This window comes from Hemiscyllium ocellatum, chromosome 2 (assembly GCF_020745735.1).
Source record: "Hemiscyllium ocellatum isolate sHemOce1 chromosome 2, sHemOce1.pat.X.cur, whole genome shotgun sequence".
NCBI classification, from domain to species: domain Eukaryota; kingdom Metazoa; phylum Chordata; class Chondrichthyes; order Orectolobiformes; family Hemiscylliidae; genus Hemiscyllium; species Hemiscyllium ocellatum.
Window position 1 is genome coordinate 7,861,839 of NC_083402.1, and position 25,087 is coordinate 7,886,925.

At 43.6% G+C, this 25,087-nt stretch overlaps 1 protein-coding gene across 1 annotated transcript in view; it reads right to left on the reverse strand.

Annotated features, from left to right (window-relative positions):
* Positions 1-2,937: 2,937 nt before the first annotated feature.
* LOC132826558 (uncharacterized) overlaps positions 2,938-25,087 on the reverse strand; it is a 41,641-nt gene continuing 19,491 nt past the window's right edge. Inside the window, exons 3-6 of the mRNA XM_060842522.1 lie at positions 24,393-24,740; positions 5,669-5,770; positions 4,334-4,373; positions 2,938-3,166 (exon numbers count right to left, since the gene is read on the reverse strand). Of these exons, the coding sequence (XP_060698505.1) occupies positions 3,040-3,166; positions 4,334-4,373; positions 5,669-5,770; positions 24,393-24,740 (617 nt within the window). The 3' untranslated portion in view covers positions 2,938-3,039. The remainder of the gene's footprint in view (positions 3,167-4,333; positions 4,374-5,668; positions 5,771-24,392; positions 24,741-25,087) is intronic.

A 25,087-nucleotide genomic window follows, 5' to 3' on the forward strand; every position in this document is an offset into this window, starting at 1 on the left:
TCTGGTGCTTGGTAATGAACCAGGCCAGGTGTTTGATTTAGTTGCAAGTGAGCACTTTGGAGAGAGTGACCATAATTCAGTTATGTTTAGTTTAACGATGGAAAGGGATAGGTACATGTCACAAGTCAAGGTTTATCGATGGGGCAAGGGCAATAAGAACACGATTAGTCAAGAATTCAGATGCAGAGAATGGGTTATCAAAATGCAGGGGATGGGGACAATGGAAATGTGGAACTGGTTTAATGAACAGATATTGCGTATACTTGATCGGTATGTCCCTGTCAGGCAGGGAGGAAGTTGTAAGGTAAGGGAACCGTGGTTTATTACAGAAATCGCATCTCTTGTTAATTGCAAAAAGGAGGCTTATATGTTGATGAGACAAGATGGTTCAGATGAAGCGATGAAGAGATACAGATTAGCTAGGAAAGATTTAAAGAGAGTTAAGAAGAGCAAAGAGAGGACATGATCAGTTTTTAGCAGGTAGAATAAAGGAAAACCCTAAATCTTTCTAGAGATGTGTGAGGAATAAAAGGATGACTAAGGTAGGAATAGGGCCAGTCAAAGACAGAAGTGGGAAGTTGAGTGTGGACCCTGTGGAGATCAGAGATGAGCTAAATGAACATTTCTCATCGGTTTTCACTCAGGATAAGGAGAACATTGTAGAGGAGATGAAAGAGATACAAGATCAATTCTAGAAAGAGTGAAAGTAGACAAGTTCCCCTGGGCTGGACGGGATTTATCCAAGGATTCTCTGGGAAATTATGGCGGAGATAGCAGAAGCTTTGGCTTTGATATTTGAGTCATCACTGTCTACAGGTTTAGAACCAGAGGACTGGAGGATTGCAAATGTTGTGCCCTTGATCAAGGAGGGCAGGAGGGATGACCAGGTAATTATAGACCAGTGAGTCTGACTTCTGTTGTAGGAAAGGTTTTGGAAAAGATTATAAGAGATAAGATTTATCATCATCTAGCTAGCAATAATTTGATTGCAGATAGTCAACATGGTTTTGTCAAGGGCAGGTCATGTCTCACAAACCTCATTGAGTGTTTTGAGATGGTGACCAAGCATGTAGGTGAGAGTAGGGCAGTTGACGTGGTGTACATGGACTTCAGTAAATCCTTTGATAAGGATCCACATGGTAGTCTGTTGGAGAAAATGCAGAGGCATGGGATTGAGGGTGATTTAGCAGTTTGAATTAGAAACTGGCTTTCTGAAAGGAGGCAATGAGTGATGGTTGATGGAAAATATTTAGCCTGGAGTCCAGTTACTCGTGGTGTGCCACAAGGATCTGTTTTGGGACCACTGCTGTTTGTCATTTTTATAATTTGGAGATGCCGGTGTTGGACTGGGGGTTACAAAGTTAAATATCACACAACACCAGGTTATAGTCCAACAGGTTTAATTGGAAGTCATTTTTGTAAATGACTCAGACGCAGGCATAGGTGGACGGGTTAGTAAGTTTACAGATGACACTGAATTGGTGGAGTGGTGAACAGTGTGGAAGAATGCTACAGGTTGCAGGGGGACTTGGATAAACTGCAGAACTGGGCTGAGAGGTGACAAATGGGGTTCACTGTAGCAAAATATGAGGTGGTTCACATTGGGATGAATAACAAGAGGGCAGAGTACTGGGTAAATGGAAAGATTCTTGGTAGAGTGGATGTGCAGAGGGATCTTGGAGTCCATGTACATAGATCGCTGAAAGTTGCCACCCAGATTGATTGTGCTGTTAAGAAGGCATTCCGTGTGTTAGGTTTCATTGGTAGAGGGATTGAGTTCTGGAGCTGCAATGTCATGCTGCAACTAAACAAAATGCTAGTGCGGCTGTACTTGGAATATTGTGTACAGTTCTGGTCGCCCCATTACAGGAAGGATGTGGAAGCATTGGAAAAGAAGCAGAGAAAATTTACCAGGATGTTGCCTGGTCTGGAGGGAAGGTCTTATGAGGAAAGGCTGAGAGACTTCAGTCTATTCTCATTGGAAAGAAGAAGGCTAAGAGGGGATTTGATCGAGACATACAAGACGATCAGAGGATGAGATAGAGTAGAAAGTGAGCGCCTTTTTCCTCAGATAATGACATCAGCTTGTACGAGGGGGCATAACTACAAATTGAGGGGTGATATATTTAAGACAGATTTTAGAGGCAGGTTCTTTACTCAGAGTGATAAGGGTGTGGAATGCCTGACCTGCTAATGTAGTTAACTCAGCCACATTAGGGAGATTTAAACAATCCTTGGATAAGCACATGGATAATGATGTGATAGTGTAGGCAGATGGGCTTAGAATATTTTACAGGTCAGCACAACATTGAGGGCCGTAGGGCCTGTTCTGTGCTGTACTGTTCGATGCTCTATGTTCTAAGATTAAGGGAGATATGTGTGGAAGGTTCTTTACGCAGATTGGTGGTGAGTGCCTGGAACGGGTTGCCAGCGGAGGTGGTAGAGATGGGCATGATACATTTAAGATGTATAGAGACAGAGACATGAATGGGCAAGAGCAGAGGGGTACAGATCCTTAGAAAATAGGTGACAGGTTTAGACAAAGGATCTGGAGCAGTACAGGCTTGGAGGGCTGAAGGGCCTGTTCCTGTGCTGTAATTTTCTTTGTTCTTTGTTCTACATCTAAGAAACACCCAACAAATATGTGGTTGGAGATTTGGCTCCAGGATTCAAACAAAGACCCACAGAATCCATGAAAAGGGGTACAAATTTCCTCAGTAGATGATAACACTCATGAGTGAGTAATCACCGATGACAATGACAATGACCTTGAATTATACTGCGTTATTTTTCCAGACCATATTCCAACAGCAAATGTTTCCCTTTTCTTCTCTCATCTTTTGTCAAACAACCTATTTTTCAAACTTTAATTCTCAACTTTAAAATCACAGTTCCAAACCAAAAGTGAGGAAACCAAAAGAAAAGTAGTGATGCTCTCACTGGGTCACACTGAATGGGAAGAGAGTTAGTCCAAAGTGGTCAGGCTGTACAGTGAGGGTGGTACTCTGTCACTGCAGGTCTGTCCACTGTGTTGATGCTTCACACACTCGATGTTACAGTGTCTAAAATGGATGGTGATTGGTCAGTTCGAGTACAGCCAGTACCTGGGGCCAACGGCTGCTGGGCCTGATTAGGCTCAGGAATGCTGGATGACCCTGGATCATTCCTGAAAAACATACAAGGAACATTAATATTCAGAGGAAGCTAATGGCATAATCCCAGGTCACAATAACAAGAATCCTATCTTTTTGCTTATCCCCTCACAGGTCATGGGTCGGGCTGGCTGCTCCTAGCTGTCCATGAGAAGGTGGCGGGGAACTGTTGCTGGATCAAAATCCTGGAAATCCCTCCCTAAGGGCTCTGTGGCTCTTACCTCCAGAACACCGACTGGAGCAGTTCATGAAGGCAGCTCACCCCCACCTTCTCAAGGGCAACTGAGGACAGGTAGTCAATGCTGACCCAATCAGAGATGCTCACGACCAGTAAATGAATAATCAAAATGTTCAGATTTAGACACAAATCACCCATGTCACCCTTGAAGAATTCACCACCAGAAACAGTTCTGCCTTGGTACCAGAATGTACCAAAGCACTCAAGGGTCAGCTTTGAGCAACTGGTTACAAGGCAGGGAGGGAGGGTGTTGGAGATGAGGGGAAAATTCCTGCAAGGGCTTCCTATCTGCTGTAACTTTGGAGGATGCTACAGAACATGGAAATCTTGGAAAGTGGGGGATGATCAGGAAATCACCTTCCCATTCAGCTGCTCGGAGGGCAAGGGAGAAATAGTAGGATTCACAAAAAAGGTCCTTTTTATCCTCAGCACTCACTGCAAGTGATAACATTCCAATCTTTCTCTCCATAAAACAGCCATGACAACTCAAAGTGACCACTGTGAGAAAAATGGGGAACACTTTCATTTTACACAAGGATGAATTGTAGATTGATTTGCAGAATAGAGCTCTCAGATGAACCTGGAGCTGAAAACTTACAAACAGCCAGAAATTGACCAATTCTGTTCAGAATTTATTTATATGTCATTTACCTCTCATTTTCCCAGTGAGTGTTTGAGCAACTTGTAAGAAGGAAAATAACACATTCGGAGATCATCAGCAGGAGGCTGCATTCTGTCTCTGAAAAGGAGATATTCAATACAACCCTGAACTAGAGCATTTCTACTCAGCAAAAGTGAGAGCTTCCTGATGAAGGGCTTTTGCCCGAAACATCGATTCTCCTGCTCCTCGGAAGCTGCCTGACCTGCTGTGCTTTTCCAACACCACACTCTCGACTCAGAGAATTTCTACCGCTACTCTCGTGTCAGTCACTGACTACCTTACCTTTTCAAAGGTGTAGTTCTCTTGATTTGCTGTGAACACCCTGAAGAGAAAATAAAGATTCATAAATATTTTGTAAAATTATGAACAAATTTGTCACATTGTCTCCACAATTGGAAATGTTTCCCCCCCATACACTTTCATCCCTTTATCCTCAAGGACTCTAACTCCTTCTTAAAAACATTCCTTGCTTTGGCCTCAACTGCTTTCTGTGACAGAGAACTCCACAGGATCACAGAAACTCCAAAGAGATTGCTCTCCATGTCAATCCTGAATGGCATACCCCATACCCTTTGACAGTGACCATTGGTTCTTGTCTCCCCGGTCACTGGAAACATCTTTCCTACATTTACCTCGTCGAGTTTTACTGAAATTTCACACATTTCCCTGAGATCCCCCTCATTTTTCCAAACTCCAGTGAATACCATCCTAACCGATCCAATCTCTCTTCATACATCAGCCCTGAAATCCCAGGAGTCTGTCTGAGAAACCTTCATTGCACTCTGTCCAACGCCAGAACATCCTTCCTCCCATAAGGGGACCAGAACTTCACCCAGTACTCCAGGTGTGGTTTCTCCAAGATCTTGTACAATTACAGCAAGACATTCCTGCTCCTGTATCAAAACTTCTCTCTATGAAGCCAAAATGCAACTGACAAAGAAACGGAGGGAGAGGCCATGAAGATAAGGATCAGAATTTAACTTCACAAGGTCTTCAGCACTTACATAACTGAGCTCAGGATTCTGAGGCCTTCAATATCCCTAAGACATCCTGCCTGTTCAATTTGTTCAGCCAGAGCAAAGACAAGTAATGAGGGCAGTCCCAAAACAGATCAGTGCCTGAACATTGCACTCACTGCACAGGCCAGAAGAGGAGTCCATGTTACCATTCCTCCCCAAATATAGCTCTGTTACTCAGACTATCTGAGCCACCGTGTCTATGCCTTTATCCAGCAAACTCTCAAAAGCCACTTGAACAATAAATCACAGAAGAATATCGTGGTGAACTGCAACTTCCTTTCTGTTCTGTTTGAGAGTCTGTACAAAGTGGGAATGAATGCAAAAGATGTGGGTTGTTGTGATTCTGTCAAATGGGAGTGAATGAAAACACATTTTAGAGCATTGAGATTCAACAGTGATGGGAGGAGAATGGGGATTGATCCATCAGAGTTCAATGGAATGGGTTTGAATGGATCTCCTTGTGAAACAGCCTCAATGTTAAATCACTCACAACAAGGCTCCATCCCAGGCAACATCCTGGTGAATCTCCTGTGCACCCCTCCCTCTTGTTATGACAGAACCATACTGTTTTATCAAACCTCATTCTCCATGAACCCACCTCCTTTGTTCCTGAAGTTGATGAAGATTATGACGCAGATGGGCAGGATGAGAAGCATTGGAATGACTGGCAGATATACAGTGGTGGGCTCAGTCCTCTTCACTGTAAAACAGCAAGAACAGCATTATTCAGGAATCCCTCCATGTTGCTGCAGTGAAACTTGTAGCAGGGTTACAGAGCAAGAGGTTAAATGTACAAACAGGATGTTCTGTAATGGAGCAAACCAGTTCAACACTCTCACCTGCTGTTTCCCACAGACCAGGAATGTGCTCCCCTCCAAATAATTACCCAATTATCGCCTGAAAGATCACTCTATTAAATCTATTTCCATTGGCCTTTCAGGCAGTGCATTGCAGATCAGAACAACTCCTGAAGGAGGCAACTGCTTAATTCTGTGACACAGAATATAAGATTAGATGGATACTTTAAAACATTCTGCACGGTATTTCGTGGACCCAGCCTTGACTCACCAACACACGGGCACCCATTACTGAGCACTGATCTACCATCCCACCCTGTCCTGTGTCCTACATGTAGGCCAGACCAAGTAAGGAAGGCAGATTTCATACTGTAAAGGACCTGACTGAGTCAAATGAACTTTCCCAACTATCAACAGTGGTCACATGTGACCATAAGGTTAGCTTTTCATTTAAATTCCAAATGTTTAAAATTTCATTAACCTTTCACCTTCTGCCGTGGTAGGATTTGAACTCATGGCCCCAGACATGAGTGTCTGGATTAGTTACCCAGTGACAGGAGCAGTATACCACCACCTCCTTTTATAACCCATGAGGCCAGACCCCACCTGCGGAGAGAAACAGGGTTAATATTTTAGTTTCAATAACCAAATTATTAAAAATTCGCAGAACCTGCTGCACTCTCACTGTACACCCTCTACAGACGGAATACTTCTTAATATTCATTCAATTACAAGATGAGAAGGACATTGGGTAGGTCAGTGTTTATTACCCATCCCTATTAGTTCAGAATAAACCACATTGCTGTGTGTCTGGAGTCACAAGTAGGCCAGGCCAGGTTAGGATGACAGTTCCCTTCACAAAAGTTCATTAGTGAACCAGATGGGTTTTTACAACAATAAACGGTGGTCACATAGTCAGCTTTTGACTCTTATTTTGAGAATTTTATTAATTTCAAGTTCCTCCATCTGCCATGGTAGGATTTGAATCCTTCTGCCCAGAACATTACCTGGGTGTTGGATTAACCATCCATCGATAATACCATCAACTGTTGTCCCCCCACAATGATTTCTTACCATAAACCCGCACCCGAGTCTCCTTCGGGATCAGATACTGAGAATCAGGTTCTGACCTGTACTCCACCAGACACAGGTAAGTGTGATTGTCCCTCACACTCAGCTGGTTTATCCTGGTCGAGGCGTTTCCCTCCTCTGGGTTCCCGATGAGCTCGTACCGATTTCCACCGTGTCCAGTTGTCCAAGTTCCTTGTGATTGGGCTGTAAATGTAATGAAGTGTTGGTAGGGCTCCTTCCTCATCCAGGTAACAGTGGTCAGGGGTGTGGGAGTCCCAGCTCCTGAAGATACAAGGTAAAGTAACTGAACCTCCCTCTATCCCACTCACCACTGAGACATTTCCCTGAGCAGCTGAGGAAAGGCGAACATCAAAATGGATGAAGTCAGTGTCCAGAAGTTCTGAATTCAATTTGTTAGATTTCTTTCAACTTCACAATAAAATGAGTAATTAAACACTCCACACATATTTCTCACAGGTCTGGACCAGGCTATTATAATTCCCTTAAGGAATCACCATGAAGAAAATCATTCACTCTCCATCCCCTCATTTTAGTTACTCATTCATGAGATACTGACAGATTAGAAAATGGACTGAACCCACATGAATTCATTTATTCTGGGCCCAACATCCCTCCCAATTCACTAAAAATGATTGTTTTTCATTCCCCAGCCCTATATTCCAGTCTGTGCTCCTTCACTCTGTCCTGAAATCCCATTCCAATGATTGAACACGTGTCTGTGTGAAGGTGAACATTCCTGATATTAACCTGAACATAGCCTTTCACTCATTCCCTATGTCATAAACCCAGTTTGATTGAGGTCTGTTGAAGATTTCCTGCAGCACCAACCACTTCTTTGAGTTTTGGGGGATGGTGGTGTTGGGATGCATGGGGAGGCAGGGGGAGGAATTAGCCCCATGCTGTACCCCCTTTATAAATTAATCATCCTCAGAAAGGGGGAATCTCTCTCCATCTCCATCCTAATGTGAAATGAGTTTCAGATTCACCCACATCCTCTCAGCATCTACTCCCTCAAGGATCTTCCAAGTTTCAATAAAGTCACTTCTCAATCTTCAGCAATGAGCAGCCCCCAACTGGTTCTGAACCAATCAGGATGGGAAGGTAACAACACTCTGACATTCTCAGCCAATGAGAGGTAGAGAGGTGGCACTTCACATATTCTTGGCCAATGAGACCTGAAGTTCCACCATGTGCTCACTCAGTGAGGGATTGGAAGGTACTTGCCCTGTCTTGTCCTCAGTCAATGCCAATCATTGGATTGACAACAAGAAGGAGGTCATTTTACCCATTGGGTCCTGGTTAGCTCCACATGGAACAATCCAGGTGAGACCCACTCATCTGCTCGATTCCCCCCAAGCCCTGCCAGTTCACTTCCTTCAAGGGCCTATCAGGTTGAATTCTGAAATCAATGACTGTCTCCACACGCCCCTCTGCTGACGTTGGTGACTGTCAGTTGTCAGCACTCACTGTGTAAACATTTCTCTCTCACATTCTCGATGCACCTGTTCTAAAGGAAATGCACAACAGAAATGTGGAGGCTGTTTAAGGAGCACTTGTTGCAAGTGTTGGATAACTTTGTCCTATTGAGACAGGCAAGGAATGGTAAGGTGAAGGAGCCTTGGATGACAAGAGAAGAGGAGCTTCTCATCAAGAGGAAGAAGGGAGCTTACGTCAGGTTGAGGAAGCAAGGATCTGGCACAGCTTTTGAGGATTACAGGGTAGCTAGGGAAGAACTCAAAAATGGACTGAAGAGAACTAGGAGGCGGCACAAAAAAGCCTTGGTGGGAAGGATTAGGGAAAACCCAAAGGCAGTCTATATTCAGATAAGGAGTAGGAGAATGACCAGAGAGAGGGTAGGGCCAATCAGGGATAGTGGAGGGAACTTGTGCCTGCAGTCTGAAGAGGTAGGGGAGGTCCTAAATGAGTTTTTTGCTTCAGTATTCTCTCGAGATGGGGTTGATAATGAGAACACCATGGACCAGGTTAATAGGCTTGAGCAGATTGATGTTAAGAAAGTGGATGTGATAGAAATTCTGGGAAGCATCAAGACAGATAAGTGCCCAGGGCCAGATCAAATATATCCAAGGTTACTGTGGGAAGCAAGGAATGAGATTGCTGCTCCTCTGGTGATGATCTCTGAATCCTCACTCTCCATGGGAGTAGTAATGGATGATTGGAGGGAGGCGAATGTTGTTCCTCTGTTCGAGAAAAGGACTGGAAAAATCTCTGGGAATTACAAACCTGTCAGTCTGACGTCTGTGGTAAGCAACTTACTGGAAAGGATTTATGACTATTTGGAAGAACATAGTTTGATTAAAGATTGTCAGCGTGGCTTTGTGAGGGGCAGGTGATGCCTCACAAGCCTCATTGGGTTCTTTGAGGATGTGATGAGATAAATTGATGAAGGTTGAGCAGTGGATGTGGTGTTTATAGATTTCAATAAGGCATTTGACAGTCAATTAATTCAGACAGTTAGGAGGTATGAGATACAGGGAAATGTGGCTGTCTGGATACAAAATTGGCTCGCTGAATGAAGACAGCAAGTGATAGTGGATGGAAAGTATTCCACTGAGAAGTCAGTGACCAGTGGTGTTCCACAGAGGTCTGTTCTTGGGCCTCTGCTCTCTGTAGTTATTATAAATGACGTGAATGAAGACCTATCAGGGTTGGTTAGTAAGTTTGCCGATGCCGGTGGTGTTGTAGTGAGTGTAGAGTGCTGTTGGAGGCTACAACAAGCCATTGGCAGATGCAGATCTGGGCTGAGAAGTGGCAGATGGAGTTCAACCTGGATAAATGTGAAGTGGAGCATTTTGGGAGGTCGACTTTGAATGCTGAATACAAGGTTAAAGACAGGATTCTTAACAGTATGGAGGAACAGAGGATTGTGGGGTCCATGTACATAGATCCCTCAATGTTGCCACCCAAGTTGACAGCATTGTGAAGAAGGCGGATGGTGCATTGGTTTTCATTAATGGGGGGAATGGAGCTTAAGAGCTGCGAGGTTTTGCTGTTGCTCTATAAAATCCTGGTTAGACCACACTTGGAATATTATGTCCAGTTCTGGGTTGCCTCATTACTGGAAGGATGTAGATGCTTCAGAGAGGGTGCAGAGGAGATTTGCCAGGATACTCCGTGGATTGGAGGACTTGTCTTATGAATGATTCGGAGATGCCGGTGTTGGACTGGGGTGTACAAAGTTAAAAATGACACAATACCAGATTATAGTCCAACAGGTTTGATTGGAAACACACGAGCTTTCGGAGCGACGCTCCTTCATCAGGTGATTGTGGAGGGCTCGGTCGTAACACAGAATTTATAGCAAAAATTTGCAGTGTGATGTAACTGAAATTATACATTGGAAAATTGATTGTTAACCCTTTCATCTGTTAGAATACAGTGATAGTTTCACTTCTTTCATGTGTAAATCACAAAACTTTTTTTTTTAAGTTGCATTCTCTGGTTAGCTGCTAACAATGGTGATAGCTAGACAATATGTTGAAGGTGTTAGCCCCCTGTGTTCTCTGTCTATGACCTGATGTTTAGATGGATTCTAAGATAAAAAGTGAGATAACAGAGTTTTACATAAATTCCTGCACTTTTTGAGCTCAGAGTTCTACATGAATGTATGCAGTTTTTGAGCAAAGTGCAATGTAACTCTGCAAGTACAAATTCACCCCACACAATATATGTGTGCATGTGGGTCTTTGTCTATGTGTGTGTCTGTCTGTCTGTCTGGGGTGGGGGTTGTGAGTGTGAGAAAGTGTGTGTGTGTGTGTGTGTGTGTGTGTGTGTGTGTGTGTGTGTGTGTGTGTGTGTGTGTGTGTGTGTGTGTGGTGAACAAGGTATAGAGGTATACAAGGGAATGAGAGGCATAGACAGAGTAGATAGCCAGAGACTCTTCCTAAGGCAAAAATGGCTGTCACAAGGGGTCATCATTCCAAGGGGATTGGAAGAAGGTATCGGGGAGATGTCAGAGATAGTTTATTTATGCAGAGACTGGTGGATATGTGGAAGGCAGTGGTAGTAAAGTCAGAAACATTAGGGATATTCAAACGACTGTTGGACAAACACAAGAATGGCAGAAGATTGAGGGAGTGGAGGATATTTTGATCTAAGATTAAGATAAATGGTCAGCACAACATCGTGGGCTGAAGGGCCTATACTGTGCTGTACTGTTCTGTGTTCTACGTAACATACAAGGCTATGGACCAAATGCTGGAAAGTTGGACAGGTGTAGACTGAGAGTGATGTTTTTGTTGGTGTAGACTGTATGGGCTCAAGGGCCTCTTCCATCCTGTCTCATTCTATAATTGTATGGATCAGCCTTCCTTATGGTTCCTTCCATAAGGAACAAAAACGGAAATAAGATGTTGTGGGAGTAATCCATGGGACCCATAGTAGCTATATGGTGGGTGTCATGGACCAGGCCACACCCCCTCAAAACATTTCAGGAAGTTCACCCAGACCCTAATTTATTGAATTGTTTTAAGCAAATGTCGATTGGATAATCCAGGAGAGATGCAGCTGGTCCAACCACTCACTTTTAAACAAAACAGTATTTATTCACACATGAACAAAAGAAAAACACATTTAGAATCCCAGAACTATTTAAAAACCCAATCGCCTCAATTGCAACTTAATGCTGCTGTTCCAAATATTTGAAATGTCCCCATAAACACTCGCTTGGCAAAAAAGCTACAGTCAAACCCTGGTTCACACAGGAGAGATGTCAGAGAGAGGGAGGATCAACATGGAGCTGTTTCTTTGACCAGCAACCTCAAAAAACTGACTGCTTGCTGAACCAAACCAAACCAGAAAAAGCTGAGCTGGGATAACTGGCCACTTCCCTTTCATTGCATAATTCTTTTCTGTTTTAATTTGAAAGCCTATTTCCTGAGGCAGTATCTGTTATCTATAATCAAATAGGCCCTAAAACTTCTCTGTTTACAACCCCTCTCAAAAAACCAAGAACAGAATATCCTTGTCAAAGGAGCAGTATTGTCACAGTGGGGATGGGAATAAATCAGCAGAATTGAATCTTCGTGCATATTGGGACAGTCAGATTAGCAGAAGGAGCCATGAGGAAGAATTCAGAGACATATTGAAGGCAGTCTCTGAGAACAATGTGATGTGGATTAAACCAGGGATCAGGCTAGTTTGGGTTTGGTGATGTGTCATGATTCAGGCTTAATAACTGATGCCAGAGTGAAAGATACCCTGGAATCTGTCACCATAACACGATAGCATTGAATATTCAGTTTGAGGGAGCGAACCTTGTGTTGGCAGCTGCTGTGCTTAGCTTATCGAAGGGAATGGGGGCAGAACTGGCTGGAGTGAGCTGCAGAAACAGTCTAGCAGCAAAAACAGCTGAGGAACAATGGCAGACTTGTAACAAAATAGTTCATGGCTCCACAGCAAAGGGACAATCCAGTGAGGAGAAGCATTCTGGGAAGTGGATAAGCCAATCAGGATTAACCAGGGAAGTTCAGTATAGTATCGAGTTGAAAGAAGGAACATATAACGTGACAAATATTCATGGAAAACCAAAGAAATTTTAACAACCAACAAGTAAACTCATGAGAGAGAGAGAGAGAGCGCGAGAGAGAGAGAGAGAGAGAGAGAGAGCAAATATCTAAAAAGGAAGAAAAGGGCCAGAGAGACCACAGACCCCTTCGAGAGTAAGGGCTGGGAAATAATCATCAGGAACCAAGAAATGGGAAAGGAATTAAATAAATCATTTTTAGCAGTTTTTCACAGTAAAAGGCATGAACAGCATCCCAAACTTAATAACCATTCAAGGGCAAAAGGACAAGAATAAATACAATAAATACAAGTATGCTGTTTTGGAAATTGTAGGGAGTGATGGACTCTCGGAGGAAGGCAGCACGGACAGCCAACTTTCTGGGACTGAGACTGGCTCGACTGTAACGGGGGTAGGTCAGGTTCCAAGTGAGTCTCTAGTCAGAGGCACAGATAGTCGTTTCAGTGTCCTGCAGTGAGATATCAGAGTGGTGTTTTGTCCCCTCTGTGCCAAGATCAAGACAGTCTCAGAGAGGGTGCAGAATATTCGTAAAGGGAGTTGGGGGGACCAACAGGAGGTCGTTGTACACGTTAGAACCAATGAGATAGGAAGAGAAAAAGATTGGATTGTGAGGAGAGAATATAGTAAGATAGGCAGGAGGCTAAAAAGTAGGTCCCTGAGTACAGTAATATTTGGATTATTCCTCGTATCATGTGCAAGTGATCAAAGGAATAGGAGGATAAAGCAGATAAATGATCAGCTGAGGAGCTGGTATAGGGGAGAATACAAACTTTCAGATCATTAGAATCTCTTCTGGGGTAGAAGTGTCCTGTATAAGAAGGACGAGTTGTAGCTGGACAGGAAGGGGAGATTTACTGGAGCCAACCAGAATGGAGGTGAAAGGTGAGGCTGTGGGGGATTGCAGGGTGATAGTGAGAAAAGGGATCATTCTGAGATGGTGCACTTGGGAAAAGAAACAAGTCAAGTAGTCAGTGCAGGCAGGAGCAAAGCAGAGAACAAGATCGAACATATCAATTAGCATGCACTTATTTCAATGTAAGCAGACTGAGATGTGAGGCAGATGAACTCAGGGCCAGGTTGGGAAGATGAGACTGGGATATCATAGCTATTACAGAAACATAGCACAGGGATGGTCAGGACTGACAGCTTCATGTTCCACGATTTTATCAATGATTTGGATTTGAATACAGGAGCGATGTTTAGTAAGTTTCGGATGATACCAAAATCGGTGGTATACTGAACAGCGAAGAAGGTTATCTCAGAGTACAACAGGACTTTGATCAGATGGGACGATGGGCGGAGGAATGGCAGATACAGTTTAATTTAGAAGAATGTGAGATGTTACCTTTTAGTTGGGCAAATCAGTGCAGACCTTATACACTTAGTGGTAAGGTCCCGGGGAGAGTTGCTGAACAATGAGGTCTTGTTCTTTGAAGGTGGAATCACAGGTAGACAGGTTACTGAAGAGGGTGTTTGGTACGCTTGCCTTTCTTGGTCAGTGCATTGAGTATAAGAGTTGGGAGATCATGTTGTTACTCAATAGGAAACTGGCTAGGCCACTTTCGGAATACTGCATTCACGTCTAGTCTCCCTGCTATCGGAAAGATTTTGTGAAATTCAAAAGGGTTCAGGAAGTACATGGAAGGATGTTGTCAGGGTTGGAGTGTTTGAATATAGGGAGAGGCTGAATAGGTTTGGGCTGTTTCCCCTGGTGCATCAGAGGCTGAGGGCTGAGCCTTTTAGAAGTTCATAAAATCATGTGGGGCATGGATTAATTAGAATATCTGCTTACCGGGGACGAGTTGGGCTGAAGGGTCTGTTTCCACGCTGTACATGTCTGTACGTCTAATAACTATCATGACAGAAAAAGCATGAAGGAAACTGATGGAGTTAAAGACCAATTGGTCCCCTGCACCTGACTGGGTGATTCTAGGGTATTAAAGGAAGTTATTGAAGAGACAATAAACGCACAGATGTTCACCTTCCAAGAATCTTTGGAAAGGTCCCAGAGAATTAGAAATCTCCCAAAGTAACACTCTTGTTTTTCAAGGAAAGGAGACAGAAAAAAACGCTACCCAATGTGTCCATCACTTGGAGTTCTGAAGCAATGTGGTCTCACTGGGGATGGCGGATGTTTCCTTTCAAGATGGCAGGAAAAAAGAAGGGACTGCATCAGGCAGCAGGCTGGATATAGTTTACTGACACATTGCTACAAGGTTTCCATCAACTACAGTAACAAGCATCTGGTTAGATTTCTGAAGGTCACTGTGTGGATAGCTGAGTACAATACAGGATGGAATGCCCTGCAAATTGGGAGGAGAGTGAGAATTGGGGGCGTAATTTGAGATAAAGACATCAGCAAAAATGAAAGTGAAAAAATGGGGATGCAGAAAATTGGAAATAGAAAGAAGGTGCTGGAGAAACTCAGCAGGTCCGGCATCCGGTGTGGTGTCAGAAACAGAGTTAACATTTCAGGCCAATAACTTTCCATCAGTGAGTAAAGCACAGATATGTTGCTCCAAGTGTTGTGTTTGAAGCAAATTAAGCATTTCCACGGCATAGTCCTGGCAATCTCATCGGGGAAATAGACAAGGCCTTTTTCCTGGTGTGGGAAAGTGTAGAACTAGAGGGCATAAGTTTAGGGTGAGAGGGGAAACATTTAAAAGGGACCTAAAGGGCAACTTTTTCATGCTGAAGGTGGTGCATGTATGGAATAAGATTCTAGAGAAAGTGGTGGAGTCAGGTATAATTACAAAATTTAAAAGGCATCTGGATAGGTATATGAATAGGAAGGGTTTGGAGAGAGACATGGCCCAAACACTGGCAAAAGGAACGGGATTAATTTAGGAAATCTGGTCAGAATGGATGAGTTGGACCGAAGGGTCTGTTTTCGTGCTGTACATCTCTATGATTCTGTAGACCAATTCGTTAATGTCTGATATTGGGAAAATGTGAGATCAAAATTAAGATGTCTTGGCAGAATATTTAGAAGCGTATTATATGATCAAGCAGAGTCAACATGACTTCATAAAGAGGAAATTATCTTGAATTCTTTGAGGTGGTGACTAGCTGGATAAATAAAAGGGAATTGATGGATGTTTCATATGTTTTTAGAAGATCTTTCAGCAGGTGCAACACATTAAACTCCTTAATGCGGTTAGATTCTAGGGTGCTGGTGGTAGTATATGAACATGGATAGAGAATTGACTAACTGATCAAAAACAGAGAGTTGGGATAAGGCGGGAGTGGTGTATCACAGGATCTGAGATGGGGCCACATTTATTATAATATACATTAATGATTTGGATGAGGTCAGTGAATGCACTGTAGCCAAGTTTGCTGATGACAAAAATGTAGGTGAGAAGCAAGTGATGAGGATGAAATACAGAAGCTGCGGAGAGATGTCGACAGGTTAAATAAGTGGGAAAAACGTGGCTGTTGGAATATAATGTGGAAAATGTAAGGTTATACATTTGGTACAAAGAATAGAGAGGCTGAATATTAGTGAAACAGAGAAAGCCTGCAGAAAGTTCCAGAACAGAAGAATATGGAAGTTTCACAAAAACATTCAGCAGAGAGTAGGGAACGTCAATGGAATGCTGACCTTTATTTCAAATGGAATCGAATTTTAAAGTGGGGAGGTTTTACCAGACACTAGTTAGCTCACAGCTGGAATATTGTGGATAGGTTTGGTCCCTTATCAAAGGACAGTGACACTGGCATTGGAGGCAGTCCAGAGAAGATTCAATTAGTTGATGCCAGGTCGGGAGGGGCTGTCTTATGGGCAGCGTTTGACAAGATTGAGCCTGTGCTTGATGGATTACAGAAGAATGACAAGTGACCAAATTGAGACATTAAAGATGCTTCGGGTGCTTGATAAGGTGGATGCAGCGTGGTTGTCCCCTTGTCAGGAACAGAGGGCATCAGCTCAGAATGAGGGGTAACACATTTCAGATGAGAGGAATTTCTTCTCTAAGAGGATCGTGAATCTCTGGATTACTTTACCACAGACAGCAATAAATGCTGGGTCATTAAGTATAGCCAAGGCTGAGATAGACAAATTTTTAATCATTCACGGAATCGAGGATTGTGAAGATAAAGCAAGAATGGGGAATTGACGTTTAACATCTCAGTCATGATCTCATTGAATGTGGAACAGACTCAATGGGCTGAATGGCCTTCCTCTGTTCCTATATCTTATGGGCTACCTGCCTCAGTTCTCAACACCTCCATTTCTGAAACCTGTAAATCCCATTTGCTTTTCCAACCACATTCTCAACATGTCCTGACATCTTCAAAAACCGATCCACTCTGACCCCCGACTTCCTGTATCCAGATCCATCCTTGAGATCCCTGTCATTGACTCCATATTGCCCATAGGGAACATGGAACCAGGTGGATCTTGGAGCTTGCATCCTTGGTGATGTTTTCTCTGGTCCCTACCTCAGAACACTGAAGCCAGTTTGAACACAACAAATTAGGGAGTTGATGGGAGACTGTGGGAAGTTTCAGACACAGTGATGGAATGATCCATAAATCCCAGCCTCATCTCTCCCTCTCTCCTTCTCACTGTCTCCTGCCTGAGACCAACTGAAAGAGCCCAAGAGAAGGAGCCAACCCGAGAGCTCCCGGTCCAGGTGGAGTCTGTTCCCATTGAGCTATCGGGGCAGTGACACCACCCAAACATTGTTCCTTACCTTCAATGTCCAGCTTTGTTGGAGACAGTGTTTGAAAATTATCAATATTGAGCTCCACATGACACCGATAGGGACTAGCATCCTCCTGGCTCAGTCCCTCCATCTTTACTGAGACATCTTTGTTGCTGAGGTTCCCCACAAATCTCAATCGATTCCCACCGTCTCGCTGTATCGCATTCTCACACAGCTCACCCTGGGAATGGTCTGGACCAGGATATGGACAGTTAAAGATAAAAGCCTGTGTTTCCTCCTTGTATCATAAGATGGAACCGGTGAGTGTGAGGTGAGTGTCAGGGTGGGTGAAGCTGCAGGGTAAGACAGCGGAGCCTCCTTCCTCAGCCCTCACTCCATCCGCGATTGTCATTGCCCAATCAAGGGCCAACCAAGGATAGTAGTGGGAAGTTGTGTGTGGAATCAGAGGAGACAGGGGAAGCACTAAATGAATATTTTTCAACAGTATTCACTCTAGGAAAACAACAATGTTGTCAAGGAGAATACTGAGATACAGGCTACTAGACTAGGTGGGATTGAGGTTCACAAGGAAGAGGTATTAGAAACCCTGCAGAGTGTGAAAATAGATAAGTCCCCTGGGCCGGATGGGATTTATCCTAAAATCCTCTGGGAAGCCAGAGAGGAGATTGCCGAGCCTTTGACATTGATCTTTAAATCGTCATTGTCTACAGGAACAGTGCCATACTGGAGGATAGCAAATATGGTTCCTCTGTTCAAGAAGGGGAATAGAGACAACCCTGTTAATTATAGACCAGTGAGCCTGGCTTCAGTTGTTGGTAAAGTGTTGGAAAAGGTTATAAGAGATAGGATTTATATCATCTAGAAAAGAATAATTTGATTAGGGATAATCAGCAAGGTTTTGTGAAGGGTAGGTCGTGCCTCACAAACCTTATTGAGTTCTTTGAGAAGGTGACCAAACAGGTAGATGAGAGTAAACCGGTTGATGTAGTGTATTTGGATTTCAGCAAAGCATTCGATAAAGTTCCCCACAGTAGGCTTGTACAAAATGTGGAGGAATGGGATTGTGGGAGATAAAGCTGTTTGGATCAGTAATTTGCTTGTTGAAAGAAGACAGAGAGTGGTGGTTGATGGGAAATGTTCATCCTGGAGTCCAGTTATAGTGGTGTACCGCAAGGGTCGGTGTTGGGTCCACTGCTGTTTGTCATTTTTACAAATGACCTGGATGAGTGCATAGAAGGGTGGGTTAGTAAATTCACAAATGACACTAAGGTCGGTGGAGTTGTGGATAGTGACGAAGGATGTTGTAGATTACAGAGAGACAAAAATAAGCTGCAGAGCTGGGCTGAGAGGTGGCAAATGGAGTTTAATGCGGACAAGTGTGAGGTGATTCACTTTGGTCGGAGGAACCGGAATGCAAAGTACTGGGCTAATGGTAAGATTCTTGATAGTGTAGATGAGCAGAGAGATCTCAGTGTCCATGTACACAGATTCTTGAAAGTTGCCACCCTGGGTTGACAGGTTGTTCAGAAGGCATGCAATGTTTTTGCTTTTATTAATAGAGCTATCAATTTCCGGAACTATGAGGTTATGCTACAGCTGTACAAAACTCTGGTGTGGCCGCACTTGGAGTATTGTGTACAATTCTGGTCACCACATTATAAGAAGGATGTGGAAGGTTTGGAAAGGGTGCAGAGGAGATTTACTAGGATGTTGCCTGATATGGAGGGAAGGTCTTACGAGGAAAGGCTGAGGGACTTGAGGCTGTTTTTGTTGGAGAGAAGAAGGTTGAGAGGTGACTTAATAGAGACATATAAGATCAACAGAGGGTTAGATAGGGTGGACAGGGAGAGCCTTTTTCCAAGTATGGGGACGGTGAGCACGAGGGGGCATAGCTTTAAATTGAGGGGTGATAGATATAGGACAGATTTCAGAGGTAGTTTCTTTACTCAGAGAGTAGTAAGGGTATGAAATGCTTTGCTTGCAACAGTCGTAGACTCACCAACTTTAAGTGCATTTAAGTCGTCATTGGACAAACATATGGAGGTACATGGAATAGTATAGGTTAGATGGGCTTCAGATTGGCATGACTGGTCGGTGCAATATCGAGGGCTGAAGGACCTGTACTGTGCTGTAATGTTCTATGTTCTATGTTCTAACCCTTAGCAGAAACCGCTGTGAGGGGAAAGACTGGGAGAGAGAGGATATGAACACAGCATTGGGACAGATATCAGTGTGTGGGACTGAAACTTGGAGACTCTATTCTGAGTATGTTATTTAGTGAGAACAGGTTTCGCAGCTATAATGAGAGGGAGTGAACAATTAGTAATGTAAATTCATGAGCAATCCAATACACTGGGGACAGAGTTTCAGTTCCCACCATGGCAGCTGCTGGAAATTCAATTCAGTGATTACATCAGGAATTAAACACCAGGCCAATGGGAACCATGAAACCATGATCAATTGTTGGAAAAAATCCATCTGGTTCACTGATGTTCTTTAGAGAAGGGAAGTACCGTCCTTACCCAGTCTGACCTGCATGTGACTCCAGTCCCACAGCAACAGATTCAACTCTGAAACTCCCACATCAATGGCAAAGGGAGACACTGAGTTGGACAAAACCAGCACAAAATGTGAAAGGAAAGTAATAGGTATGTGCAGCATAGAATCAGACCCTTCAGTCCAACTTGTCCATGCCCATCAGATATCCTGAATATCTTTTCTGAACCCTTTTGAGTTTCACAGCATCTTTGCTATAGCAGGGAGGCCAGAAATGAATGCAGTATTCCAAAAGTGGTCCAACCAGCATCCTGTACAGGCATGACAAGACCTCCTCATTCCTATACTCTATACCTTCAACAATAAAGGTGAGTTTACCAAGTGCTTCCTTCATTAACCAGTCTCCCCTTTGACTCCACTTTCAAAGAACAATGAACCTGCACTCCAAGGTCTCTTAGTTTGGTAACACTCCCCAGTACCTTACCAGGAAGTGTATAAGTCCTGCCCTGATTTGCCTTACCAAAATGCAACACCTCAAATTTATCCAAGTTAAACTCCATCTGCCACTCCTCAGCCCATTGGCCCATCTGATCAAATTCCTGTTGTCCTCTGTGATAATCTTCTTTGCTGTCAATGACACCTCCAATTTTGGTGTCATCTGGAAACTTACTGACCATTTCTCTGATATTCACATCTGAGCCATTTATATAAATGACAAGAAGCAGTGGATCCAGCACCGCTGGGTACAGGCCTCCAGTCTAAAAAGCAATCCTGCACCACCACACTCTGTGTCCTATCTTCAAGCCAGTTATGTATCTAAATGGCTAGTTCCCCTGTATTCCATGTGATCTAACCTTGTTAACCAGTCTATCATGCAGAACCCTGTCAAATATCTTGCTGAAGTCCATTTAGGCCATGTCCACCACTCTCCATTCATCAATCATCTTCATCACTCCTTCTCTCTGTAGGCTCTAGATTATTTACACTTTCAGACACTCCAGGAATGTATAGCATTATAACAGCACAATTCAACCAATCAGACAGCAGTTGCTAAGCAGAATTTTCTTAACTCGAAACACTATCATGAAGTCCGATGGCATCAGGTCAAACATGAGCAAGGAAATCTCCGGATGACTACCCACTGCCACAATCCCCCCACTCCCAGGCTTCTGATCATGTTTATCACCACTTGGAGGAAGCACTGAGGTCAACACTGGCACAGAATGTACTCTGGGTGGGAGACGTCACTGTCCAACACCAAGACAGACTCAGCAGCTTTACTACTGCCTGAGCTGGTGGAATCTGAAATGACATAGCTCTTGGACTGGGTCTGTGGTGGGTGGTGAGGGAACCAACAAGAGAGAAAAGCTTGACCTTGTCCTCAGCCGTCTATCTGCCTATTATAGGATTGGGAGGAGTAACTATCACACGGTCCCGTGGAGACAAAGTCCCATCTTCACATTGAGGTACATCCCCATCATGCATGGCACTAGCCCTTTGTTAAATGGGACAGACTTTGAACAGATCAAGCAAGTCAAGACTGGGATCCCTGAGACACTGTGGGCCATCAATACAGCAGAGTGAGCTGTAACACAACCTGTAAGCTCATGGCATGTAATTCTCCCCCACTCAGCCATTAACATCAAGTCAGGACATCAATTCTGGTTCAATGAACAATGCAGGAGGTGATGCCAGGAACATCACCAGCAAACCTGAAAATGAGATGTCAGCTATAAAACTACTTCTGTGTCAAACAGCATAAACTGCAATTGATGCTCTGGGGTAAGTGATTCCACTGTCAGTGCATCAGATATAAGCTCAGCAGACCTGTCACATGCAGTTATGAATGGTTGAGGACAATTAAGCAACTAACAGGAATATGAGTCTCCACAAATATCCCCATCCTCAATGAGGGGGGCCCTGCTCATCAGTGCAAATGATAGGGCTGAAGCATTCCCAACTAACTTGACCCAGAAGATGTCCCCAGCATCATAGATGATTCCTTACCCAGCCAGCAAATATAATTCAGTAGGTCAGCATTCACGTGTAGATGGGGCTAGGGACAGAAATAATGGGACCTAGTGCTGTTCCTCACACAGCCCCTGGCCCAACCTCCAGGACCTACACTCGCTTCCACTGACCTGACACAGTGAACACCCTTCTTCAATCCTGATGTACTGTCCACCCCTGTCCTGGAGACCTGACCAAGTAAGGATGGCAGAGACAAAAACAGAAATTGTGGGAAAATCTCAGCAGGTATGGTGACATCTGTGGCGAGAAAGTAGAGTTAATGTTTTGGGTCCAGTGACACTTCTTCAGAAATAAAATGATCAAAAACCGTGGACTGAGAGGAGTGCGGATCTTGTAGCTGCTCCTGAGATTCAGAATTATTTCCAAATTTACTTTCAGATTCCTTACATTTATTAAATTTCAGTAATACAAGCTTTTTATTTGGTTCATTTTTAGCTCTTTTATCGTCAAAAATGCAAAAGAAGCAAAAAAAACTGACACAATTTTTTATGAAATGGAGTTTTATCAATGGAAGTTTTGGACAGGCCCACATGTGGACTGTTCAGTCTTTTTCCACTATGAAATTATGAGAGAGATGTTTTTAAACTCACTGAAGCAATTTTTTTTTAATTGTTGAGGAATGTTTTGTTTCAAGTCAAGTTGTGTTCACACACCTCTTGGACAGACTGACACGTGGGATTTTATTTTTAATCAGAACATTGATAGCTGTTCTAAATATAATACCTAAAATTGCAACATTTAAGAGGCATTTGGATGGGTATATGAATAGGAAGGGTTTGGAGGGATATGGGCCGGGTGCTGGCAGGTTGAATGAGATTGGGTTGGGATATCTGGTCGGCATGGACAGGTTGGACCGAAGGGTCTGTTTCCATACTGTACATCTCTATGACTCCATGCCTCTAAGGGGCAGTTTTTATTTTACACAGAGAGTGGTTTATGTGGAATGAACTTCCAGAGGAAATGGTGGATGTGGGGATAGTTGCAACATTTAAAAGGCATTTCGATAATTTCATGAAAAAGAAATGTTTTGAGGGATATGGGCCAAGCGCAGGCAGGTGGGATTGTGTTCAGTGTGGACTAGTTGAACTGAAGGGTCTGCTCCTGTGCTGTATGACTCTATAACTGATTATAGCTGGGGGAAAGATTGGTATAGATGCTGAAGATGGGGAGGTGGGTGAGGGGGCAGGAGTAAACACTCAGAGGAAACGGACCCCAGACAGAGAGAAAAGCAATTGGACAGACAAACGAAAGGGGAAAGGTCAGCTTGGGAGAATGAACAGCTGCTGATGGGGACCATTCGTCACTGACAATGGATTGTTTTGGTAGTAGCCCATGTGATGACAAGGCCTGGTGTGTGGGGGTTGGGGGAAGGAGATAGGAGAAGGTGCTGAGGCCCTCAAATTATTCACCTCAATATTGAGTCCAGAAGGTCACTGGGTCCCCAAAAAGTGGTGTGTGGAAATGGCAGGCAACTGGATGCTGAGGATCATTTTTGTGGGCAGAACATTTCTGTTCTGCAAAATATTCACCCAGTCTGTGTTTTGTTTTCCCAATACAGAGTTAGAAGTGGACTGTGCAGAGTTGGTGGATAATGAACAGCCCTGAGCCTGCGTGAGGTGGTGCTGATGGAGAGAGAGGGCTCAATATTGTGCATATGGCAACACATGACACTGAGTGTGAATGACAGGTTTCATTCTCTAAATCAAGTTGCCATATTATTACCAGACCATGGGCGGCTTTCTCTTGAGAGAGAGAGAGAGAGAGATACACACACACAAAACTGGTGGTGGTTTAACCTGAGGGTCACCACACCTCAGTGAGGAGAGAGTTGAGAAGGAGGGTGCTTCATGGTCACCTGAGCCAATGTGGGTATTGAACCCACACTGTTGGCATCACACTGCTTTGCAAACCAACCGTCCAACTAACTTAACCGAAACCTAGATTCCCTAAAGTGTATGATTCAATCAGATCGGCTTTTCCAAATCTCAACAATGGTCACATGTAACTATTAGGTTAGCTTTTTTCTTAAACTTCCAGATTTTTAAAAAATAAAATTCACCTTCTGCTGTGGTGGGATTTGAACCCATGAACCCAGAATTGGGTGTCTGGATTGGTCACCCAGTGATAGTAACACTAACAGTACACCACCAGCTCCTGTTATAACCCATGTGTGAATGCAGGGCTAGGATAGGTCCCACGTGGCTGTGATGCCTCACACAGTCAGATGGACACTGGGGGAATGTACTTGCACTGATGGAACTATTCCCGATGAAGGTTGGAACCAAGAGGGACACATTAGTCTGTAGCACCTTCCTGTTCAAGGAGATGATTTTAATGTCAGTATAACTTTGGGTCATTTGGAGATTGAACTAAATATTCTGAATGTGTCAATGTCTTTCAATACTGACATCAGAATGCACCTAAAAATATCAGCACATCATAGTAAATTAAATATTGAAAAAAATTAAATTTGAAGCCAAAAGCTAAAATACTACAGATGCTGGACATTTTAAATGAACATCAAAATGCTGCAAACACTCAGCAGGGCAGAGAACACTGATGGAGAGAAACAGGGTTAATGTTTTAGTTCCATGTCCTTTCACCAGAAAATCAAATCACAAAACATTCACCGAATCTGTTCCACTCTCACTGTGCACCTTCTACAGGCTGAAGAATGTGGGAACGGTTTCTTACCATGTACCTGCAGCCGAGTCTCTTTCTGGATCAGATATAAAAGATTGCGTCTTGACCTGTATTCCACCAGACACAGGTAAGTGTGATTGTCCCTCACACTCAGCTGGTTTATCCTGGTCGAGGCGTTTCCCTCCTCTGGGTTCCCGATGAGCTCGTACCGATTTCCACCGTGTCCAGTTGTCCAAGTTCCCTGTGATTGGGCTGTAAATGTAACGATGTGTTGGTAGGGCTCCTTCCTCATCCAGGTAACAGTGGTCAGGGTGTGGTAGTCCCAGCTCCTGAAGATACAGGGTAAAGTAACTGAATCTCCCTCTGTCCCACTCACCACTGGGACATTTCCCTGAGCAGCTGAGGAAAGGACAAACATCAGAATGGATGAGGTCAGTGTGCAGAAGTTCTTATTTCAATATGTTACATTCCTTTCAACTTCACAATAAAATGAACAATTAAAGACTCCACTTATATCTCCAAGAAGAGTCACCCTGATCAAAATGTCTCCTCGTCACTCAATTTGAAAACCTTGATTACAAGATTAAAAATCAGACATCACCAGGTTATAGTCCAACAGGTTTAATTTGAAGCACTAGCTTTCGGAGCGCTGCTCCTTCATCAGGTGAGAGTGGAGTATAAGATTGTAAGTCACAGAATTTATAGCAAATGTTTATAGTGTGATGTCACTGAAATTATATGTTGAA